This window comes from Mus caroli, unplaced genomic scaffold, assembly GCF_978045245.1.
Source record: "Mus caroli unplaced genomic scaffold, Mus_caroli_1 scaffold_19, whole genome shotgun sequence".
Taxonomy (NCBI): domain Eukaryota; kingdom Metazoa; phylum Chordata; class Mammalia; order Rodentia; family Muridae; genus Mus; species Mus caroli.
This window is the reverse complement of record NW_028227274.1, coordinates 62,098,193-62,122,870: the sequence shown is the minus strand read 5'-3', so window position 1 is coordinate 62,122,870 and position 24,678 is coordinate 62,098,193. Positions and strand designations below refer to the sequence as shown.

Genomic DNA, 24,678 nt, shown 5'->3' with positions numbered 1-24,678 from the left:
AATACCTTAAGAGCAGAAGCTGTTAACAGCGCTGCTCACAGTGGTGGGACAAAAGCAGAAAGAGACAGAACGAGTAGGAGGTAGAGAACAAGATACAGACCAGTGACTACTACCTCCAAGTAGCTCTCATTTCCAACTTTTTAACACTTCCCAGTAACAGCATCAAATTATAAATCTATAACCAGAGTCCTCAGGATCCAAGCATTTACTAAAATACTTACCAGCTAACTAAAAGGGCACCAGTATGTAAATCAGTACACAGAAGACATTTCCTGTTCACCCTCTTCAATACTAAATGAAGTTTCTTAAACACAGGATGATTCAAAGGTCTCTTTTAAAGAAAGTATAACTTAAAACCAGGAAAGAGAAATCTCCAACGACCAAATTAGGCTGTGTACTACAATTTTGTGCAAATTTTAAATTCTTCCTTTCATGACAGCATTTTCACAGCATAAAATGTTTTTAAGGTGTTTTGTATTTTATTGAAAACAATGTAAACTAAAAATGAACATATGATTGAACAAAACTGTTAAACAATCTTGTGTTAAGTATTTATATTTACTAATATCATTAATATGCATAAGTAAAAATAATTCTAAATAGAAATGAGTTTTAGTGGAACCTATAGTACATGAATGGTTAGGTCCTCTTTATAAAAATGAATTTTTATGATAAATCAGAAATTTCAACTATGAATTTGATTCATGATTTCAGTAAATCTATTAGACACAACAGTCACAGAATAGCAACGAAATTCTGTAAAAAGTCTTGTCTCCTCCTTCTAAACTGTACTGTTGATAAAAGAAAAGATGTTCAAAATGCTAAAAAGACAGACCTATGGCAAGAAACTAGAGAACTCTGTAACTGTTTACAGGTAACTGAGCAAAGTAGTATCAAAAAAGGAAATCTTTCAGTTGGCAGAAATCTCTTCTCCAAAGAACCTAGAGTAATTGCACAACTAAGACGCACCTGCTCACTTCATCCACTTCCAAATCCTATCCAGAAACAGAGAAAATGCACAGGAAAAGTCAGCGCTGCATTCCCTTGGGACAGTGCTTAGCTAGCCTTGTCACACCGACCATGGGATCCTACTTATGGAGCTGTACCTCCTTTCACTCATAAGATGAAGCAAATATTCCAAGTTTAAAGACCTAAAATTATATCTCTATTCTGCATGTCAAAAGAAAATAAATTTCATTTCAGTTTGTATTTTAATTGTTTTAGAGACTATTTTGTTAGGCTGTAAACTAGTAAACCTCACAGATCGTTAAAATGGACAATTACTAACTAGGAAGGAGGGCACAGGAAGGGTAGGGTGCTAAGGAAGCAGAGGAGGAGCAATGGGAGGTATGACAATGAGAGCGCAGAAGAGGGGAGCCAAGCAGGAACAAGGATGGGCCAGGGAAATGGGGAGGGAGGAGAACCGCATGAGCAACTTTTCTTTAAGTACCATAACAAAACTTAATGCTGTGTGTGCTCACTTCAAAAAATTAAAATAGCCATTCCTAGATGACGAGGAAAAAAGTCAAGCAGTAAGGGGAAAGTTCTTTTAATACTGAACACAAAGATTAGGAATGGTGTAGCCATTTTTTACAAAGGTAAAGTAATAAATAATTATGTCTTTTTGCCATATGATTAAAAATCACTGGGGAAATGAAAGGCAGAACTCCAATGAGACACAACAATTTGAGACCAAGACCATCAGACACTGATAGATGTGTAAAACAGAACAGTTACAGTAGAAAACAATATGACAGGTCTTAAGAAATTAAAAATACAACAATGACAGCATGCTCCAATAACTCTAACCTAAGTGTAAAACTAAAAGAAGAGAAAAGGACCTAAAAGTTCTAAATGGAAAGATTTAGCCAGATATGTACATACTAGTATACACAGCAACATTATTCAAAATAGTCAAAAGGAGCTAAGTATCTATTACCAATAATGGTAGAGCCACACACTGGAGTACTGTTCTGCCTTAAACAGAAAGGGGATCATACAAGACGGATGAGTCTGAAAGGCATGATACTTAACGAAGTAAGACAACACTTATTTGATTCTACTTATACGAACTACTTGTATTAGATTAATATACAGAATACAGATGGTTTTCCTTCTGGTTCCAATTTATGAGAACCTGTTTATCCTCACTTAAAATACAGTCTGTGTCTAAGCCTTTGATAGTTAATATTTTATTACAGTTATTAATTTAATATGTGTGTGCGCACACATTATACAAGTATGGGGGTCAGAGGACCTCATGCTGTGGGAATCTGGCTCTCCCCTTCCACCACTAGAATCCCAGGAACTGAACTCAGGTTGGTCTTTGCCCACTGAGATATCTTGATAGAAAGATTCTCTACTTTTTGAGTATATGCAGCAAAATAAAAGGATTCTTACATATAGGTACTCTTTTGGTATTCATATTGCTGCGATCCTCAAGACTGAAACAAAAATAAATATAATAAACACATATCTAAAGTAGGTTAAAAGACTTGCTACTAAACGTATTATATACATATGTTATCAGCAGACATGCAAAAAAAATGCTAGGAAAACTATGGCCATCTTTATCCTGTTTGGTTTTTCCGCAAGCAGTGATTGTAATGTATTTCCATACATCTATTCCAGTCAGTTCACACAGTACAGTGACTTATAAGTCCCTGGGTGATATAACCTGCTTTTGTTTAAAACAGGCCAAAACTTCTGAATGGAAAGCTAAGCAAATCTTTCAAGAATAAATACAAGTTAAATACAGATTGAACGACATCTTCCTATGTTGATTTCCTTTTGATTCCTTTAAAATGGATTCAAACAGACTCAGAGTTTTCTTGTGTGTAACCCTCATAACACTGCTAACAATGCCTTCACCTCTGTGCATGATGCTGTGTCATGAGGTGAAAACACCCAGCGACCTCAGCATATTCTCTGAATAGAAACTACCTTTGTTCCTACATGGGTATAAAGCTATCTTACTCCTAGGCTGCTCACATGTCAACTTTTAATGTCCTCTGAATTTTAAAAACAAGCCAAACTGTTTACTTCAAAGTTGTTACCTTTTTGTTTGAATTTCATCTCAATTTGTAAAGCAGTTCTCTGGTTATTTTTTTTTTTCACCTTCTTTCTCTTAAGTCCACTCAGAATGATTTGATAACATGGCATTTTAATATACTCATCAAAATTAGAGGTTATATAACTTGTTTCACGTGTTATAACAGCCAACTGTTAAACAGATTCCGCTTGTGACATTTTTACTTGAATCTGTTGGTGATTACAGCTGATGAGAAACATTAATAAATCCAATAACATTTTCTACACGATTATTTTTAAATGTCAGTTATTGCTAATCAATAGACTTCTGTTCTCACTGATCAAATGGCTCACAACATGGTCACAATGACTGATTTTTAGATCTCTTCATAGGTCATATCCACAGAAAGCTTGATCCACACAGTGACTATCTCTGTGTCTTCACACTCCTCCCCCAAGGATAAGGTAACCTTACTAGTGGCAATAGCTCCATTTGTATTTCAAAAGCAAATGATTAACTGTGGTCTTTGGATTCCCAGTGTAGGGAAATGCCAGGACAGGGAAGTGGGAGTGGGTGGGTTGGTGAGCAGGGGAAGGAAGTGGGGAGGGGAGGGGGGTTTTCCGAGGGGAAATCTGGAATGGGGATAACGTTTGAAATATAAATAAAGAAAATATCTAATTAAAAGAACTCAAATTAACTTGCTTCTTAACACCACTAACATCTATTATTCAACCATAGCACAATGTTCACTCACATAATATCAACTCTAAGACAAGTTGCTTTATGACAGCTGTCAATTGGTCACTGGACCACAACATTACCTTTAGATATAAAATTCTTAGAGTTTGTGATTGCTGTGGTTAAATTGCAATAATTTATAAAAACAAAACAAAACCAAAAAACCAACATAATAGTAAAGATTACAATAGTGTTAAAATTCCAGCAAAATTGTTTCCAATAAACATACTATGATTTTAATTGGAAATTATATGCCAATAAAAGAATTCACACTGGCAAATGTGCTAAACCAATTCTCTAGAAGTGTTAGATGAAAGGCTCCTTTCAAAAAATGGAAATTGTTACAAAGCATCAATTGCTTAAAATACAATGCGCCTTTGCTGCTCATATTATCTTCTTCACTCATGATTTTATGGGGAAAGCATGACAAGAGTTAAAGAAAGAATATTTTTATCTTAGCATTTGAAGGGGCTTCAGATTTCAAAAGACCACATACATATGTGGTTGTTTTTATACAATAGCTCCTGCTGGATATGGTGGACATTTTTTCAAGGGGTAATTAAATGCAAATTAAAAGGTCTTTGATCTCCATATGACTGGCTGGTGAGAGAGTCACATCTTAAAATGTGTCCTGACAGGGTTTGCCTTCACCCTCTGAAACGAGCCTCAGCGGGAGCCCTGGCCAGCCGCTGACTCATGGGGCCAGCCCTTCCCAACAGTGAGCAAGGCTATTGGCTGGGAGTGGCAGATGGCTTCATTTGTTGTGTATCTTCACTTAAATGTAGGTGACTTCTACCCACAGAGGAGATTTCTGCACCTGCCACTTCTACTTCAAAAAGCATCAACTCTAGTTCAGAAAGAATGTGAAGAGGAAAAGAAATATCTGTTAAGTTGGCTGTGCCACTGAATAAAATGTTCTAATAGGCTGAGGTCACTTTGTTTATGATTATCAATGCTTTCCAACTAGTTTTCCCATATCCTACTCCTTAATTTTCTTTAAAATTAAGCTCATATTTGATTTAAAGTAGTCTTGAAAAGTATAAAGCATATTTATAAATGTGAATGTTTCTTTACTGCCTTAATGAATTAGTATAAATAGAGTCAAATGCAAATATCTGAAAATCTAATAGAACTGAAGTAATAATATCATTATAAAATGATTCCTTAGTTTTCTATCTCAAGCCAAATTTTCTTAAACTGATATTTAAAACTGACCCTGTACAGAACCCTAAGATGACCTGGTTTCACATGGCCTTAGTAGTATAACCTTCAAAATCAGAAAAACTCAAGTTTTAATTTCAAGTCTGTTTGTTTCCTTATGAGTAGACAATCAATAAGTATTCACAAAGATAATCAAAGCAAAGATAGTCATCAGTATTAGTTTCATATACAGTTCAGATATGGATAATTTCCTGATAGACCCTGCACCTCATACGCAGATCCTGACATCAACTGAGATAACTTTAGAAACCCACAAGATGATTGATTATTGCTGTTGGTTGCTAATTAAAATGAAATCATCTCTACCAGAACCCAAAGTATATCAATAATAATTTTTAAACTTTTCATATGCATGTAGCTTAGGCACAAGAGCACGAGTGTAAAATCCACTAACTTCCACCTATATTGTTCATAAAGAAACAACATATTCTGAAATCACTAAGTATTTGGAACATTTTATGGGAATATTGTTATGAAAAAAATCGATCTTTGAATTGATTAGCATTACAAACGAGTGGCTTTATATGGTATGAAAGGCCACAACTGAGAGATTTGAAGGCCGATGATGAAGTAGAATAGCTTCCTACCTATGAGGGCCAGGTTTTTATTAACTGGACACAACATAGGTTTGGTGATCATATTCTCAGAACATATAATGGTAGAAGGAATAGCTCATATAATGAACAGGAAAAAAAGATTTCCAACCCAAGTATTCAACAAAAAAAAGATACAAACCATAAAGGATGTGTACCAAATCCTTTTTCTAATTCAAGAAGACAAGTCATGTAACAACTTGCAGTTAGGCAATTGCTATAGATAAGCTTCTTTAGTTACGTGATTTAATATCAGAATTATAGTAGCCAGAAAAAAATAAGCAATAGCTCTTTAATACTTGACTGATCATCAAGTGGTAGCCTGGCTGGTTCTGGACTATGTTCTAAAGAGTATCACTGACAAGTTGGAGTAGTTTCAAACAGCAGAGGAAGAGGTCTGGAAACTGGTCATCTAGACTACCACTGAAGGACAAAAGAAGAACTAGATGAGAATCTCACCTCTGGAGGTTCAAAACTTGTGGATAATCAAAATTATCTGTTAAATAAAATGAAAAACCATATACAGGGAATTAACTAAACCAGGCTTATCATCAAGAGTTTTACTCTGTTGACCTTAACAGTAAACTCTACTTTAAAGTAATAATTAATAGAGTAAATAAAATCAGCTTCTTGCAAATGACCATGATGACCTGAGTGAGAATGAAGTCTCATTCCTCATGACCCCTCAATATGGCAGCTTCGCCAAAGCCACTCTCTCTGTTACAGGCCTGGACAGGGGTTTGAATAATTGTTACCATTTGTTTGTGATTACAAATCTAAATTAAGGGGAAAAATTTTATGCCTGATAACTGGCTTTCATTGAAAAATAAAATCATGATTCAACACGACTGGCAAATTTCATGACCTTCTCGTGTGTTCAGAGTCACTAAGAGGTGCCAAGGAAGGCTCTTCAAAACCAAGGTTCACTTGAAAACCTCTTTCTCCCCTTTACTATGGCTTGCCCAGGAGAAGTATTACTCATGGTGTGACATGAAGCCTGTGAGTTATAGACACTGTTGTCATTCCTTTCATGAATTACGACTCTTGGTCATATGGGCTTGATATCAATTACAAGGGTGCGTCACCTAACACTCAATACAATACAATACAATACAATACAATACAATACAATACAATACAATAGCAAGCGCACCTGACACAGTGCAGTTCCTTCTCTGAGGCATTTCACAGCTCACAGAGGACGAAACTTAAGTTCATCTTGAAGATTATTCACTCACAGGGAAAGAGCCTTTATCCCTTGAAATAGTTCTCCTACAATCTTACCCAATTAACAATTTCTGTGGTTACCCAAAGCTAAACAGAAGTTGAATAAGCAATTAAACATGCAAGTTAATCATGTTTATGTTTTGGTGTGCATATTTGTATAGTTTCATATTTACATAAAAATATCTCCTGTATTGAATCTGTGTTTATAAAATAGGAAGACTTTTTTTTAAAAAAATTAAAATATTTCCCATGCTATATAAAAAAGGTAAACTAAGATTAAAATGAAAAATTAAAGCTGCTGTATCATATAAAAAGAAAATATATGATAAATAAATATATGTTTCCTTTTTCTGTTGTAAAGTTAATGATCTAGTTTCAGGCAAATTCCTTCCAATCAAAAGTCTACAATCTAGAGGCATGCATCCTATATTCAAATCTTCATTTCACCATTGCCTATCAGTGAGCCGCTATTCACTTCCTACTTCTGTCAAATAAAGTGGTAATGAAGATGTGTCACATGGGTTGTTATAAGGTTTTTAAAAAGCCTAGACCATAGTCTGATGCATGTTAGGTCTTAAGAGAATCCAGTCGACTGTGGTGTTATTAAGTTCCCATTGTTAAATGTGTCAGTGTATGTGAGTTTCCTACAATTGCACTAATTATATATAAGAATTACATACAAATATCCTATATGTGTATACTTAAAAAATAACAGTGCCAGGCTGGAGAGATGGCTCAGCGGTTAAGAGCACTGACTGCTCTTCCAAAGGTCCTGAGTTCAAATCCCAGCAACCACATGATGGCTCACAACCATCCATAATGAGATCTGGTGCCCTCTTCTGGAGTGTCTGAAGACAGCTACTGTGTACTTACATACAATAAATAAATAAATAAATAAATAAATAAATAAATCTTAAAAAAAAATAACAGTGCCTATCAGAATGAGGTTGGGTCTGTTTAGAAAATATTAAGAAAAATATGATGCCAAGGCAACTGTTGTTTAAAATAATTCATGCTACAGCACCTCTGATGCTTTGTAATATTTAATTCACTTGAATGTACAAACACATTCTTGGGAAAATATATCAACATTAAGTAGATTACTCATTATAGTAGCCTAAAATTTGTTCACTGAGAAATTAAACATTGAAATGTCATTTAATGACATCATTTATCCTGGCCCACCTTCATATATTCTACTTTCCTCAAGGAAACACTCTCAGGCTAGTCTTTTAGTCAAATAAACTGAAGCATCTGCATGTGTTGACTGCATCCTTCAGCAGACAGAAGAAAGCAAGTTTTCTTAGTGTCCATAAGTTACATACTCACAGATGTACCTTGGTATCTCCTCCTGAGGGCCATATATTTATCGGACTTTCTGTAAGAGCTGCAATACTTCCTGGGGCAGCCCATTTCCACACCTCTTCCCTCTACACAAACCACCTTGCTTCCTCTGCAGTAGGCTTCCAATCCTCACATTACACATGGCTATCCTGCTAACCTCTGACTCCAAGAAATTAACAAGAGACTTCATTCCCTTGACAGGGCCACATCCAATGGTTAACATGAAACAGTTACCATGGCAAAGTCTGGGAATGCACAGAGTGGAGGAGAAGAGGCAGCAACCAAACACAGACTCACAGCTTGTCATGAAAGCAGAACTGTCATCTCTACCAACAATAAACCTGGAAAGTCCCTGCAGTCCACGTTTGCAGGAGGGCGCTTGGAAACAGACTTCTTTGCACCTCAGAACCCACAACAGCTGCTCAACCTTCCGCACATGTCAGGATTTCAGCTACAATCCCCCCAGTCTTCAGCTATCCTTTCCTGTCCCTTTTCCCCCAATAAAATCCTGCACATCTCATGCTAATCCTAATGTTGCAAACATCTTTTCCAAGAGAAGATATACTTTTAATAAAAATCAAATCAACTGTGATTAGTTTCATGCAGCTAGCTATCTTCTAATATCTGCCTCCAGTCTCTTTCTTTACAATACAGAAAAGTTGTCAAGAAATAGCCCAAAATCCCCCACCAGTTTGTTACAAAAACTTTTTGGGTCACTAAAGAACAATTAAGATGAAGGGGTTGGGGGTAGAGAAAAGATGCATATATCACATAAGAAAAGTAAAGCTAGAGTAAATGTATATGAGTCTATACATTTACAAATCATATAGTATGTAATGAGTGCTACTTCAAATAAAGAAAAATTCCAGGTTCATTAATTCAATCATTTAGTTATTAAACAATTTATCAAGGAGGTGTCACATATCTAGGCATTGACTCATGCTCGAAATGCAAAAAGCTTAAAAATCACATAGCGCTGAATGTCTCTCAAAGGCAAGTGAAATGCTTAAATATAAAAGTCCATGATACTATTCTGCGAGAGTACAGAAAACAGTGGGAAAGCCTATGTAGCCGACCCAGAAGGACTCACAAAGATGGCCATGTGGCAGGAAGGATTTGTAAGGCATCTTGGAACATCACCCCTACCTATATGAGACGGCTGAGGCAGAGAGACTCATGCAGAGTGAACGCTGGTTACTCTCGGGGAACTCAGCTAAGTACTGTAGTAGCTATGGGTATGGGGATAAGTCAACTCCTTGAAGGGCTCTCCATATCTCAGAAAAGTCTTCGGAATATCTGTTAGCCCTGGTGGGCAGCCCTTACCAGTAATTAACAAAAGTGACAAGGAATGCACAGGCGCTGAAACTCTCCAAGTAAGACAGACCTGAGGTGGATGTGGGCAAGGTAAGGAGCAGGGGAGAAAGCTATAGAACAGAACAATACAAATAATATTTTTTTAAAAAAAGCATCTAGGCCTAGGATATTTCTAGGAAATGAGATAATTAGGCAAACAGTTTATAAAAATTAGTACAAACTAGAGGTGGACACTGTTGGACATAACTAATTATGCCAGTAATGATGCCCTCAGCATAGTAAAAATGTAAAGGACAATAAGCTTTAGGAAGGAATAGCAAGCAGCTTGTTTTGGACGAGGCTTTAGGTAGTAGGCTTGGATTAAGCATCTATGGGACATGCAGGCGAGAAGAGTTCAGCTGAGGCATCCCAGAGGCTGCAGATGCAGACGTGATGCAGCTGATAGCTAAAACAAAAAATTAAATAAACTTCAAAACAGGGATATGTGGGAAAGGTAATGTTGACTTCACATAACAGCATACAACATGCTGTGAGTCTTCTCAGAAACTGTCAAATACCATATTTAGAAATACTGTGTTTATCCACTAATGCACAGCTGAAGGCGATCGAACATTAAAATATAAATATTCTAATTTGTATTCTCTTACTCAGATGAAGAGTAAAGTAAGGAAAGGAAAATGAGAACTACGGCGTCCCAGCTTCTGTTAATATCTGTTCTCAGAAACTGCATGGTGAGCACAGGAGCCAGAACATGGGAGACTTCACAGGAAAGGTCTAAGCTAAAAGAATGGGTAGTGGCAGCTTACTGCGATTTAGTGATTTATGACTCACTTCTCATCGAAGAAAGTTGTCTTTGTCACAAAGTGAACATTCCAGAAATCCACAGCCAACCAAAATGCAGAGCTGGGGAACCCAGTCTCAACAGATACATCTACAAAACACTCCCTGACCTAAGGCTTAGGAAACATGGCGGAAAGACTGACAGGAATAGGGAGCTTGTTCTGAGATTGGGTTTCCTAGTAATGGTAGAGGCTACACCTAGAAAGTCTCACCAACAGGACTGCTGAAACATGAGATGAACAAGGGGAACACCAACAGATAACACATGCCAAAGTGGATGGGGTAGGGCAGGCAGGCCACGAGTCTTCAACACTGCACAAAGTATGACGGACAACTAAGGAATGCTCAAAGTGGGAGGAATAGTCCTCTCCAGGGCACTGACTATCCAATACCTCACCATCAGCCTTGAAAACACACATCCAAGTAACCTTATACAGATGAGCGGGCTATACTTAGGGATACATATGTGTAGACATGCACATATATACCCCTAATAAATAGTAATGAAAGGAAGCCATCAATTTGAAAGAGAGAACAAAGAGAGCATAGGAGAGGGAGTGTAGAGCGGGAGGCAAGAGAAGGAGATGATGCAATTATATGATAATCTCTAAAGGAACAGGAAAAATCACGAAGCAAAATTAATTTAAGAAATAAAAGAGCAGACAGTGTTTTAAAAGAGTTATATAGATCTAGTACTCCTGACACTCCTTTTCCACTGTCAATTATAAGTTTAAAAATGAGAAAGGCAAAGGACACAGGAATAACTCTTGCTACTTACAGAGACTCTCTTTTGGTGTTAGGAAAGTAATGTTGATCACTGAATAACTAATGTTCCTCTTTTTTCCCCCCAATGCAGCTTATCTGGACTTTAACATGGCAAATTTCCCATCTTTTAATCAGAAAAAAAAAAAATGTAAGAATATGTTATGAATAGACCCTTTAGTAAGCAGTAAAATGAGCAAATCAATATTTAGTCTCGGACCAGACATTCTTTTCAGCTTTATCTTAACAGACATGTTGAGACTTTAATACATGAATATTTGTTAAGGTGTCAGTTTTATAGTGATGACTTCAGAAAACCAGGCAGAACAATGAGCTTTCTGTTTAACACATAAGTAATAAAAAAAGGCAGTGGCAACAAAAAATGTTTCTATTTGCAATCTTATAAGAGTAGTTCTAAATAATGTTGGAAATTTTAAAGAAGAAATAAGTGGGTTTTTTTTTTTTTCTTTTCCCAAAGGAGACAGTATTTTGGCCTACCTTTAATTTTCTTATGGTGCTGGAGGCTAGACCTGAAGCTTTAAGCATGCTGGGCTACATAACCAGCCTCTGTTGCTCTCCATTCACTTCACAATGAGACAGGATACACACCATACTGCTCATTGGGGCCCATAAGCATACACCTAGTCTGTGGTATCATTTCACATGGAAGGGATGGAGGGAGGGAGGGGGAGGGAGGAGGGAGAGCTTCCTAAATCAATCATTCACTGAGAATGTGAGACAGTACAGGTTAATAATTCTCAATCATGTGGGGCTCATGTTAGGTTCTAGGACTATTAGCTGTCAAGTACAAGACTCAAAAATGCTCTGCAAGCTTATTTCCCCATTTATGTATAAGGACAATACTAGTATCTATTACAAAATGATTTTGTAAGATTCAGGCACACAATTCTTGATCCATAAAGAGTTTTAGCATTTTAATTTATCCTACTGTTCTATACCCCTTTTCTGTAGCATGCCTCATCTTATACACTGTATGTTTAATTATTATTTTTATTGTCTGTTGTCCCCTACTAAGTCCCATGAAGAAATGTATTGCTGTCTAGTTTTTCAGTGACTTGTTCTAAAGAACAATACTATATACACAACACACACACACACACTAACTTAGTTAGACTTCTATATACTATTCAAAGTAAAATATATAGAAATACTACTTTTGCTCATGACTAAATGTTTCCATGGAATCAAACTAAGAGACTCTGACGGGGAGGGATTTGATGGAGACATTCCATTTATTGCTGAGTATTCCAAGGTCTCTCACGCTGCATAATGTTTGGCTGTGGGTCATCTGCTGCAGGAGGGAGCTTCTCTCATGATAGGTGGCTGAACACGACCCTGATCTATGAGTATAGCAGGCTATCATTAGGGAATCATTGGAATACTACATTTTTTCTTTTTTTTAAGACCAGTATTATTATGGTTTTATATGACATAATTGTACTAATAGGGGCAAGCTCATTAAAAACTGACCTCTAAAAATTTTTTTTAAATGAAGCAGGATTGATTCTTAAGTGGGCATTCGGTGTGACTAACTTTTCCTTTATATAGGTATCTTCATGATACAATATATATACACACACATAGCATCCTAATTGAGGTTGGAGCACACAGGCATTGCTCTGCAGATCTGAGGTTGGATCTTCCAAGTGTTACTACCTTTCATACAGTTTTCAAAATTTTCAAACTAAAAGGAATTTTAGAAGGGCTTTACTCATAACCACATTTGTCTCTCTAAGAAAATCACTGTATTTGTCTCTAATGCCTTGTCTCCTACTTAATATAATAAGGACAAACTGAACATCTCATAGGGAAAGGAGTCAAAGGTCACCAGCATTCTCAGAGCAGTGATGTAGCAGTTGTCAGAGCTCAGGAAACCTCATGGAGGAGAAGATGGAAAGAGTGCATGAGCCAGCGGGGGTGGAGGACATCAAGAAAAGAAGGCTCTCTCAATCAACAGGAGGAAGGCTTACATGAATAATAAATTAATAAAACCACAATGCCAAAAACAAAACATTATTTACAATACAGACTACATAGTATACCTATATAGGTTGCAATGCTAACGAAAGTATATAGGACAATAACCTTAATAATATTATTGGTTAAAACAAAAGATCTTCAATATATAGAATATTGGTAGCCTTGAGGTAAGTTCATCAAGAAAGCATATTTCCCATGTATACTATATGATATAAAATTAATGTAAATATAAGCTTTAATATTTTGTACATAAAAATGTCGGTACACCCAAATAAACGTGATATGTAATTTAAGCCACATAGTTAAGACTGTGATGACCGCTAAGACGGAATAGTAAGTGAATCTGAGAATGTTCACAAGCACACAGGCATTGCTCTGCAGTGCTGATCAATGGGTATTGGCTTTAAAAAGAAAGACAGAAATAGCAGCGGCATATTGTTTAAATGACATGGCGAAGGTTTAAATCGTCTCCACCAAGACTCAATTTTTTTTTCTCCCAGTTTTTCCAGCTGTTCTCTTCCAATTAAGTACTCTTCATTTCAAATACACTTAATTAGTTCCATTGATCACACCCCACACTTAGGCGGCTTTCCCGTGCTTCCTCACCTCTGTGAGGCAAACACTAACAAAAGCCACTAGGTTCAGCTTTAAATGTCCTAAAACAACATTCGTACCTCATCCATTCTCAGCCAAAATTATCATTTCAGAGACAACTGTCCTGCTTTTAGCAAAATAGGAAATTATATTTTGCATTTCAACTGATAAATGGTCAAATTACTCCTAAGAATAACTCTCAGATACATACAACAAAAATAAAATTAAATAGCTACCCACATTAACCTAAATACATCAAATTATATCATTACATAATTTCTAGGGAGTTCATGAGAACATATTATTAGCAATTCCTTTAAAATAAGCAAAAATATTCATTGAGCTTTATTTCACAGGTATTGGACAGCCTTTGTTTTTGCAGTGCTGTGACTCAACAATGCTGCTCATCCCAAAATGAGACTGTGCTCAAAACGGGTTTTTCTCGATGCATCTACCATATTTTTCATAATGCAATTTATATAGGATTCCAGTCAATAAAAAGAAATATGGTTTTCTTCTAAACTGTCACAAAAATCTATACCACAGCTTAATCAAGTCACGCAGTCTAAAGGCAGCCTGAACAATCACCAGACGGTAGCATGCTCGCTGCTCTGACAACATGTTAACGAAGGCTTTTTTGGTTATTTAAAGTCTCTGGATATTGAACAATCTTGCTTCTAGTACCCATGGTGTGAAGCAAATAAATCAACTGACAAATGCCATTCGTCACACATGTTTAGCCAAATTAAACAGATTAAAATACATGGTAGGCAGCACAAATTAATTCTCCAAATGAGACTTACATTAAAGCTGAATTAAACTTGTAAGAATATAGTCAAAAGCTTTGATACAACCTCATGAGTTTGTAATTGTGTGCTCTAAATTGTTAATTAATTTCTTATTTGAGGGCGCACAATGATCTTTATTGAAGAATATTCACGGATCTCTTCTACGACTGAAAAGTTCTCCTTTGCAAGAAATGAAACAACTACGATTTACAAGGGAGGTCTTTAGCTTTCTAGGTATTTAAGATAGAACATATCCAGAGCACTGTTTTTAAAAATCAATAAAAAGGAGCTAAAAAGTATCTCCCTACTTAAAAAGCATCTGCAAATGAATGGTTCTCTTTAGCTGCTATTGAAAGGAACTGTATTCTTTAATGCTAAATGGTTTCTGAAAATTTGGAGGTTCCTAACAGCATTTATATTTAAATCAGATGATATTTTTACCAGAAGACTTACATGTTAAAAACAATTAATCCAATTCCAAGTGTGTATGATCCAGACGATTATACACACATTGGTAACATTATAGACTAAGCAGGCTCTAATTATATATTTAGAAATATATATATACATATATCCCCACATATATGCATGTATGTTTGTATCCATGTTTATATGTATCAGAGAAGAAGCAGCCATGAATTTGAAAGAGAGCAAGTAGGAGACATTGGAGGGAAGAAAACAAAAGGGGGAAATGTTACAATTATAATTTCAAAGAATAAAAAATCTGTATTAAAAAGTAACAAGGAAACACCATCATTTCATATCATGGGAAAATCTGTTGCTCTCCTATTTAGGCAAAATGTATTCAAAACCACTGCCCAAGGGTACAGCTCTAAAACATAAGCTCTTCAGCTACCGGAGGAAAACACTGAGTTCTCTCAACTTCTTCCCAGTGAACGGCATTCAGGTGGCAAGAGTAACAGACCTGCTACATATTGCTATGACAGAAGTAACATCCTACATTCAATTTATTTTATCAAAGAATTTACTGATATTTTCTGGTCACATTTTTTTAAATTTTTGGTTATTACTCACTTTAATAATAATTAGAGATTTTAGTCATATTTTCAACTACTTTTATGCATTTGCAAACAAACAACCAAAACAAAAAAAGACCACCAAAAAAAAAAATCACACTTTAATTTCAATAGAATTATCCAGTCTGTTTTTATCTTCAATGTAATCAAAGAAATTGAGCACAATGAGTGTGGAGAGTCAGCAATTAAAATTAGTCAAAATGAAGGGCCCAAGTAAGGATGCCTCAGTACTACTTGGGAGGGAGAAGAAAGCAACCACAAGGGGGAGGAAGGGACATGGGAAGGAAAAGGGATGGGGGTGGGGAAGAGAGGGGAACATGATTGGGTGCTGGGTGGGGGAAAAGGACTAAAATTCTTGAGGGCCAGTAGAAAGAATGGAAACATGCAACCTCAGGAGGAAGGAGGTTGGGGAACACTCCAGAATGTACCAGAGACCTGGAGGTGAGACTCTCAGGACTCAAAGGGAGGGACCTTAGATGAGATGCCCTACATTGGGGAGAGGGAACTTATAGAGCAGAATGACAGAGCATCAAATGAGTGATGTGGTTGCCATCCCACATTCAAAACATTGACCCATAATTGTTCTGAAAGAACTGCAGAGATGGAAATGGAGAGAAGCCCGAGGACAAGAAGGTCCAGTGACAGGCCCAAAGTGGAATCCAGCTCAAGGGGAGGCCCCAAGGCCTGACACTATTACTGAGGCTATGGAGCACTTACAAAAAGGGACCTACCATGACTGCCTTCTGAAAGACCCAACAAGCATCTGAAAGAGTCAGATGCAGATATTTGCACCCAAACAGTGGACATAAGCTGCTGATCCCTGTGGTTGAATTAGGGGGAAGAGGAGAGTGACCCTGTAGGAGGACCAGCAGTCTCAATTAACCTGGACCCTGGGGATCTCTCAGATACTAGAACACCAACCAGGCAGCATACACCATCTGATATGAGGCCCCCAACACATATACAGCAGAGGACTGCTGGGTCTGGGTTTAGTCAGAGAAGATGCACCTAACCCTCAAGAGACTGGAGGCTCCGGGAGTTTAGAAATCTGGTGGGGTGTGGGAACATCCTCGTGGAGACAGGGGAGCTAGGAAGAGGTATGGGATGTGGAACAGTTGGAGGGTGGACTGGGAGGGGAATAAAATTAGGAGTTTAAAATAAATAAATAAATAAATAAATAAATAAATAAATAAATAAATAAATAAATAAATAAATATTCCTACCTTCCTTTCCTCACAAGACACAACCCCAACCAATAAACAACTTAGAAAACAAACCGCTGCTGTGAGCTCCAGCATGCTCCTTCTCTGCCCAGGCTTACCTGCAGTGATGTCATCATCCACCAGGTCATGCTCTTCTTCCTGGACTTTGGCTTCTGGGCCCGAGGCATCTGGAGCAGCTGCCATAGTCTGCATGGCTTCCGCCGTGACACCAGCTAAAAAGATAAGAGTGACAAGATGTCACTTTACAAAATGAAAGAGATGAGGGCGACCTGTAAAGCTTTCACTTACTCAAAAGGTGGCATCCGACATGTGCATAATAATAAATAGATAAAGGAATAAAGCATTCATTTCTGCTGCTTATTAATATGGGTGGGTGTGCATAGGTAGATCCTGTGTTTAGTTTTAATCAACACCCAAGAAAATCAGATACAAAATGCTGTTATAAATTAACATTTTGATTTGGTTTCTTTCACCAACACTTTTGCGACACTTACATTTCCTGATTTAGACAGACTAATGCAGCAACCAGACAAACAATGTAAAGTAAGGACTAACTGAAAGGTTACTCTCTTCTATGTTATTATGTCCATACTTGGGGACGGCAAGCAGGAGAAGACGGAGGAGGAGTGTGCTTGCAGACATGCATTGCCTCCAAAGAAAAACATTTCCTGCTATGAAAGAATCAGGGATGGGGACATAATTATCATACTGAACACTGTCCATTCTGCTAGTTCACACGGATGTCTTTTTCCTCCATGACCTTATCTCTCTAAAGATATATTTTGGTGTTAATATACATTTATCATATTATTTCTAAGGGAGCAATGGAAAGTAGACTTTATAGTGTTTTTATATGATTATCATCAATCCATCATGGTTACTATAGAAGTGGAAATTTCTCATCAAGTTTTTAGAAGAAGTATGTTAATATTTGCTTAAATAGCAGCCATCTAAATGTTTTCAAACTGAATGCTATAGATACCGAGGGATTTCTTTTCTGTTCTGGGGTGCATGGCCTTATACAATTTCCCAGGCTTACCAAAAGCACCCAGAGAGAAAGATCCTTAACTTATTCACCACTATGAGTGATGTCAAGCTGAACCCATAACTAGGTGACCACAAACCTAAAGATTGGCTATGGAAAGCAGAATACCATTGTGGTAGCATCAGTTAATCAGAGCTGCTTTGCAGTGTGGCAAAGAAGGGAAGAGGCAAAGGAGATGAATAACTAAAGGAAAGAAAAAGGCAGCAATAATACCAAAAAACGGTCCCCAGGGAACAGAAAATGATGGTGTTACCACTCTATAAAGTATATTTCTTGATGAATTCAAAAGATCAATTTTAGCATGAAGGAAGGATTTATTAGAAAACTATTAATTACTTAATCAACACTATCCACCTGAGAAATAAACTCAAAGAGAGGGGAATAAAAAGGAAAAAAAAAAAAACCACATTCCTAAAAGGACACATTGTTCAAATGATTCCAAAAAAAAATCAAAAATCATTTTTTCATATAACTGAATTAAAATATAACCTTTGAAGTCTCATTCTCATGTTTTGCTAACAGCCAGTAATTGTGAAAACCATCAGAGAGGCTGGAATGAAGATGTCAAAAAGAGCAGTCTGGATAGCGATGCTCGCTAGCACTTTCCTTTCCTACGAAATGAGGAGATTCAGTGACAGTTAAGGTAGTGGATGAGAAGGAAGCCATTTACACTCATCCTACTTAACCAGCGAGGCAAAGTGCTCAACGTAATGACGCTGCTAAGTTCTCTACCCTCTGGCCTGACACCCCACATCATTTCATCACAAGGTTTGCTAGGAAGCAAGTTCTTGGGACAAGGAGGGGAGTATTACAGAACAGCACAGCACAGCCATGAAGACTCACACTCATACAACACAGTGTGAATGCTGTCAAGCCTTCCATGGAGTCCAGAGCTATACAAGGCATTCATTCCACTGAAGACATTCAGGATTGTACGCAGAATTTACAGAGCAAACACATCCATCTCAATGGAACTGAGGTCAAAAGACTAAAACCTTACATTGGCTCTTTGATAGATGTGTTTCAGAAAAAGAGGTTATAAAACTTGGAATAAAAACCAAACACTATGAACTAAGATATTTCATGAATATAATGTGAAATATCCTTAATGAAATATAAACAAATGTGGGTTAAGCATAATGGTGAATGCCTTTAATCACAGTTCTCACGAAACAGATAGATGTCTGTGACTTGGAGGCTATGTTGATCTACATAGGTTGAAGTACACAGAAAGTTCAAGACCCGCCAAGCTACATAGTAAGAAACCCTGTCTAAAAAGGGGGAAGGGAGAGGAAGAAAGGGAAATTAGTTGATAAATTAAACAAGTAAGTCTGCAATATATAGAAAGGTTTATAAAATGTGGCCAAGAAGAATTACCTCAGGGATACAAATCTGGCTGAGGTTAAAAGCCAAACAGTACAATCCAAAGAGTGAGCTAAACAAAATCAAGCGATCATAGGAATTATTTGAAAAAAGTTGACACTTCTATAAAGATGAATTTTTTTAAAACTATAGGAAAATCAGAAATTGGGGGGAATTTGTTCAACTTGTAAGATGTCTAGGAAAACCTGCAGCTAACATTTATATTTAACAGAGAAAATTCAATCCCCATCACTCTACAATCGGGAATACGGGAAGATTATACTCTGGCCATATTTATCAATGTAAAAATATAAGAAAACTCTATGAAGTATCAAAACAAGATAAAATGCATGCACTTTGAAAAGAACAATGCAGGCCAGGCAGTGGTGGCACACGCCTTTAATCCCAGCACTTGGGAGGCAGAGGCAGGTGGATTTCTGAGTTTGAGGATAGCCTGGTCTCCAGAGTGAGTTGCAGGACAGCCAGGGCTACACAGAGAAACCCTGTGTAGAACAAAAAAACCAAAAACAGAAAGAAAGAAAGAAAGAAAGAAAGAAAGAAAGAAAGAAAGAAAGAAAGAAAGAGAGAGAGAGAGAGAGGGAGAGAGAGAGGGAGAGAGGGAGGGAGGGAGCGAGGGAGGGGGGATGGAGGGAGGGAGGAAGGAAGGAAGGAAGGAAGGAAGGAAGGAAGGAAGGAAGGAAGGAAGGAAAAAAGGGCAAGGCAAGGTAAGGTAAGGCAAGGCAAGGCAAGGCAAGGCAAGGCAAGGCAAGGCAAAAAGAAAGAAAAGAAAAGAACAATCCCAACTGCTCCTGTGTGGGATTTCCTTAGGTACTCAGTTGACCGAGTTCATGTATAGATAGGTCTTAAGCCACCTGGGCTTTCAGACTTAGACTAAGCCCTAACATTAACACGTTTCCAGAGCTTCTCCCTGCACATCATCTATTGTGAGACTTCACCTATCTGATTACATGAACCAATTCCTCTTAGTTAATCACCTCTCATCCACCTACCTACCTATTCATCCATCCATCCATCAGCCACTTATTGATCCTGGTTCTGTCTCTCCAAAGCACACTGACTATGCATACTATTCAAGGATAAAATAATTGCCCATGTTAAAAAAAATACAGAGAATTCCAAAAGACAACTACAACAATTAGTGTTACAGAATAAAAGATAAGACCTGGATTATTGTTACTACCAACGGACCTTAAACGTATCTTAAAGCCTCTTTCTAAAAAGATTCTACAAACTCTACCCCAGCCTCCTCCCTCTGACACATTCTACTTTCATGGCCTATTCTCACAAGAACTCCCCCTCCCATCCCCCTCCCCACCTCTGCCTTCCTGCCACCCCCCTCTCTCGTGTATCTCGTGTGTCTCTGTGTATGTATGTGTATGTGTGTGTAAGTATACACATATAAGCTACATTGCCCATATGGCAGAGAATATGTAATATTTGTCTTTCTGAGTCTACTTAAATTTATTAAATTTATTATCACTTAATGTAATTTCTAGGTCCATCCATTTGTTGGAGAATTTCATCTTATTTCCAGTTTAATAAAATTCCATTGGGTTACTCTGGAGTAACAAAGACCTGGTGCTGACATGCACTATGAGTTGAGGCTCTGGTGAGGACCTCGTGGTAAGTGGTATATAAAATCATAACAGTAAGAGTATGGAAAGAAGGATTAAATGATGATACTAGAAGACAGAACAAGCATGGGGTCCCATAAGCACTACCTCAATCACTCCCAGAAGACATCAGCAATAACTGACCAACCTCCTGCTGCCCTCACCTTTGAAAGGCTCCTCCATCTCTCAATGCTGCCACACTGGAGATAAAGCTCTTATGCATGAGTCATTAGGAGGAAAGTATATCCCAACTAAACCATATCTCTTATACAAAATTAACTCACATCAATTATGGACTTAAATTTAAAATATAAAACAATTGTCAGGCGTGGTGGCACATGCCTTTAATCCCAGCACTTGGGAGGCAGAGGCAGGCAGATTTCTGAGTTCAAGGCCAGCCTGGTCTACAGAGTTAGTTCCAGGACAGCCAGGGATATACAGAGAAACCCTGTCTTGAAAAACAACAACAACAACAACAAAAATTAAAAAAAAAAAACAATTAGATTTTTTTAATTAAAAAAAATCATTGATCCCTAAGGTTAGACTTGATAATAAAAGCATAATCCACATGAAGAAATATTGACTAGCTGGGTCTCATCAGGATTAAAACAAATTTTGCTCTGCAAAAACCCTATTAAGAGGAGAAAAGGGCAAGACACAGACGAGAAAAAAAATGAGAATTTTTAAAAAATCACATATTTAACAGGACCAGTGCCGAGACCGAATATGAAGCTTACAAATCTCACCAGGGGGCAGCACTCCAATTACTCCAAATACTGAACAAAGTTTGCATATGATCCAGCAATTACTGCCAGGGAATGAAACCATGTCCTCATGAAAAGTAACCCATAAATATACATAGCAACATTATGGATAAAAGCCAAAAAGTGCTCAAAGTGACACAAAATTATAATATAGTCATATAGTGGAATGCTTGCTTCTCAGCAATACAAGAAGATGGAGCTCTGATAGCTGCTGCAATAGACCCACTAGAAACTTAAAGGAATCACCTCATTTGATATGATTCCCAAACAGCTAAGTCAGTGAAATTGACTGACATAGAAAGTGGAGACGTGGGCTGAAGATATGGCTCAGCAGTTAAGAGCACTGACTACTCATCTAGAGGTCCTGAGTTCAATTCCCAGCAACCACATGGTGCATGACAACCATCTGTAATGGGACCCGATGCCCTCTTCTGGTGTGTCTGAAGATAGCGACAGTGTACTCACATACATAAAACAAATCTTTAAAAAGGAAGGAAGGAAGGAAGGAAGGAAGGAAGGAAGGAAGGAAGGAAGGAAGGAAGGAAGGAAGGAAGGAGATGCAGAGCTGCGCACTGACCTACAGATGAGCAGTAGTGGGGAGGATGCTCAGGAAGGATGCTGCTGAGTGGTGAGGATCACTTTCAGGTGAACACTTTCAACAACTGTGATGGTGGCTGCACAGTTGTATGAACAGAAAAAAACTCTCCAAATTGTGTATGGTTCAGAAAGGTTAGTAAATGCCTTATACTTCCATAAAGTCATCTGGCTTCCTAACATTCTGTATCAGCCAAGCCCCCCATGACACTGTGTGTGTGCTATGGGTACTCCCCAAAAACGGAAGAAGAAAGACTAGTAGAGCATTCATACAGTCGCAACCTGAGACCCCACGAGAATTTTCCTCAATCAGGAATACATGACTTTCTCTCACTTGGTTTTGTTTTTGCTTTGACCCAGTGTCTTACATAGCCAGGCATTTGCTACGTGGCTGAGAATGACCTTGAACTTATGATATTCCTGCCATTATTACCTCAGTGCCAGAACCGATGAAGGAGATAAGCACTCTACCGACTAAACAACATCACCACCCCAAGAAGGCTTTATGCTTTATGAAAATATTTAAACTACGTCCCTGACTGCCTGGACGTGCAATTATAAGTGAGTCCTCACAACCTTCAGCACTACTTAGTTACTGATAAGGGAAAGAAGGGAAGACATTTTTTCCAATATAAGCTCAATGTCATAACCCCCATAACACTGAGCAGTGATGGCAGCCAACTCCCTGCGCCTCCTTAAATGTTCTGGAAGGCAGTGGTGGCTAGGTGCTGAAAACAGCCAGCCAAATCACAACACTCTCAAACTCTCCGTTAAAGGCATTCTTGCCGACTTTTCAGGAAATAACTTTAAAATATCAGGCCACAGAAAGATCAATAGCATTTTAAAATAATGCTAAGCACTTTATAGTCTATCTGCCAGAGAAGGTATCACAGCACTGTTGGAAACCCCAATGCGTACTCTGCGGCTTCTGGACTCCACAGTATTTACCTGCTTGCTGTTTACTCTCTTAAGGCACACAGACATCACAGGATCCCTGGCTGGCAGGGGTGAAGGGCACAACAAAGGATTTGATAAATCAACCTTTAACGACAAAGCTCAACTCTATTCTCCTTGTGGGAGTTGAATGCGACCAAACGTATTGTTCATAACCATGAACCAAAACGATACATGTTACTACATGTAAATTATAAGTAGACAACTATTTCGAAAAGATACCATAGTCACAAAACAGAACGGAAAATTGTGAGGAAATATTATTTTCTTTCTGGGTGCATGCAGTGTGTGCATATGTGAAGATGTATATAGGTGTGCCTGTAAAGATATGTATGTGTGGAGGCATGAGTTCCACATGGGGTTTCCTCCTTGATCTCTCTCTGTTCACCCACGCAGAGAATCTTATCTTTGACACGGGCTTATTGAGAACTTGGAGCCCACTGATTGGCTGGGATAGGCCAGCAAGCCTATGAGATGCACAAGTCCCTGCTTCCAGCAACCCTAGGATCACAGGCTTCCATGGCCATGCCTTGTACATGGCTAGTTTTAGGCTCTTATGCTCTTTAAAGATTTATTTCTATCTGATCTAGCATAAGGCCTGTGTGAATCTATATGTACCACATGTGTTTCTAGAGCCCATGGAGGTCAAAAGAGCATTGGATCCCCTGAAATTAGAGTTACATGCATCTTTGAGTGGCCTGGTGGGGTGCTGGGATCTGAAGCCTGGTCCCCTGCATGGACAGCATGGGCTCCTCACTGCTAAGCTCTGACTCCAGCCCTCAGGGGCCCATGTTTGTGCAGTAAGCACTTTAACTACTAAATCACCTCAGCTCCTGGAATATTATTTCCAATGAAATACAAAGATAAGAGAAAATTATTGATATAAAAGCATAAGCTTTCCAAGGCATAAAATTACTTCCTCATGATTCATTATCCAAAAGTATTAAATATTCCTGGAAAAATTTAAAAAAGAATTTTTATAAGCTCTATACACATAAACTTGCTTATTCAAGAACAAAGGTTTAAGCCATTAATTATATGAAGATTCTTTGATTTTATCTTATAAACTCATTTTACATGTCAAATTACATTTAAAATAAACTTAAGTATATTTTTTGACAAATATACTTAAAATATTGGACATAAATTTCAATAAATTGGATTGAACAGAATACAATGAGAATAACTTCAATCCAATAATACAAATTATATTAATTAATTACGCTAGGAAATAACATTAAAGGTATTAAGGGGAAAGAACACATTGAAAATAAACATATAAGGGCAGCAAGAGACCTAAGGAAAGATATACAGTAAATGTATGGAAGAGTAAGTTTACAAATGCAGGTCTTACAAAATGCAACAATGTGCGTTTTACCATCACAGGTCTTGCCATACAGATCTATAATGAGAATCCAGGAAGAAAATAGAAATTTGTGGAACCCGGAATGAGGCAGGAAAATAGTAGAAGGAAGTCTCCCTCCGACAGCACGGAGTGGGGAGCACTGCGCCTGCGCGGACGGAGCAGGAGACGAGGGGGACAGACAACAGAAGACTTTTATGAGACCTGTTGTTTCCATAGCCAAGGTCACTCACTATTGTCAAAGACCTA

The 24,678-nt window shown here is 37.8% G+C and overlaps 1 protein-coding gene across 2 annotated transcripts in view; it reads right to left on the bottom strand.

Annotated features, from left to right (window-relative positions):
- Window positions 1-24,678, bottom strand: part of Wdr7 (WD repeat domain 7) — a 272,930-nt gene that overhangs the window by 137,639 nt on the left and 110,613 nt on the right. For both annotated transcript variants that reach the window (XM_029471767.2, XM_021150163.3), the window contains one exon: window positions 16,812-16,925. In XM_029471767.2, the coding sequence (XP_029327627.1) occupies window positions 16,812-16,925 (114 nt within the window). The remainder of the gene's footprint in view (window positions 1-16,811; window positions 16,926-24,678) is intronic.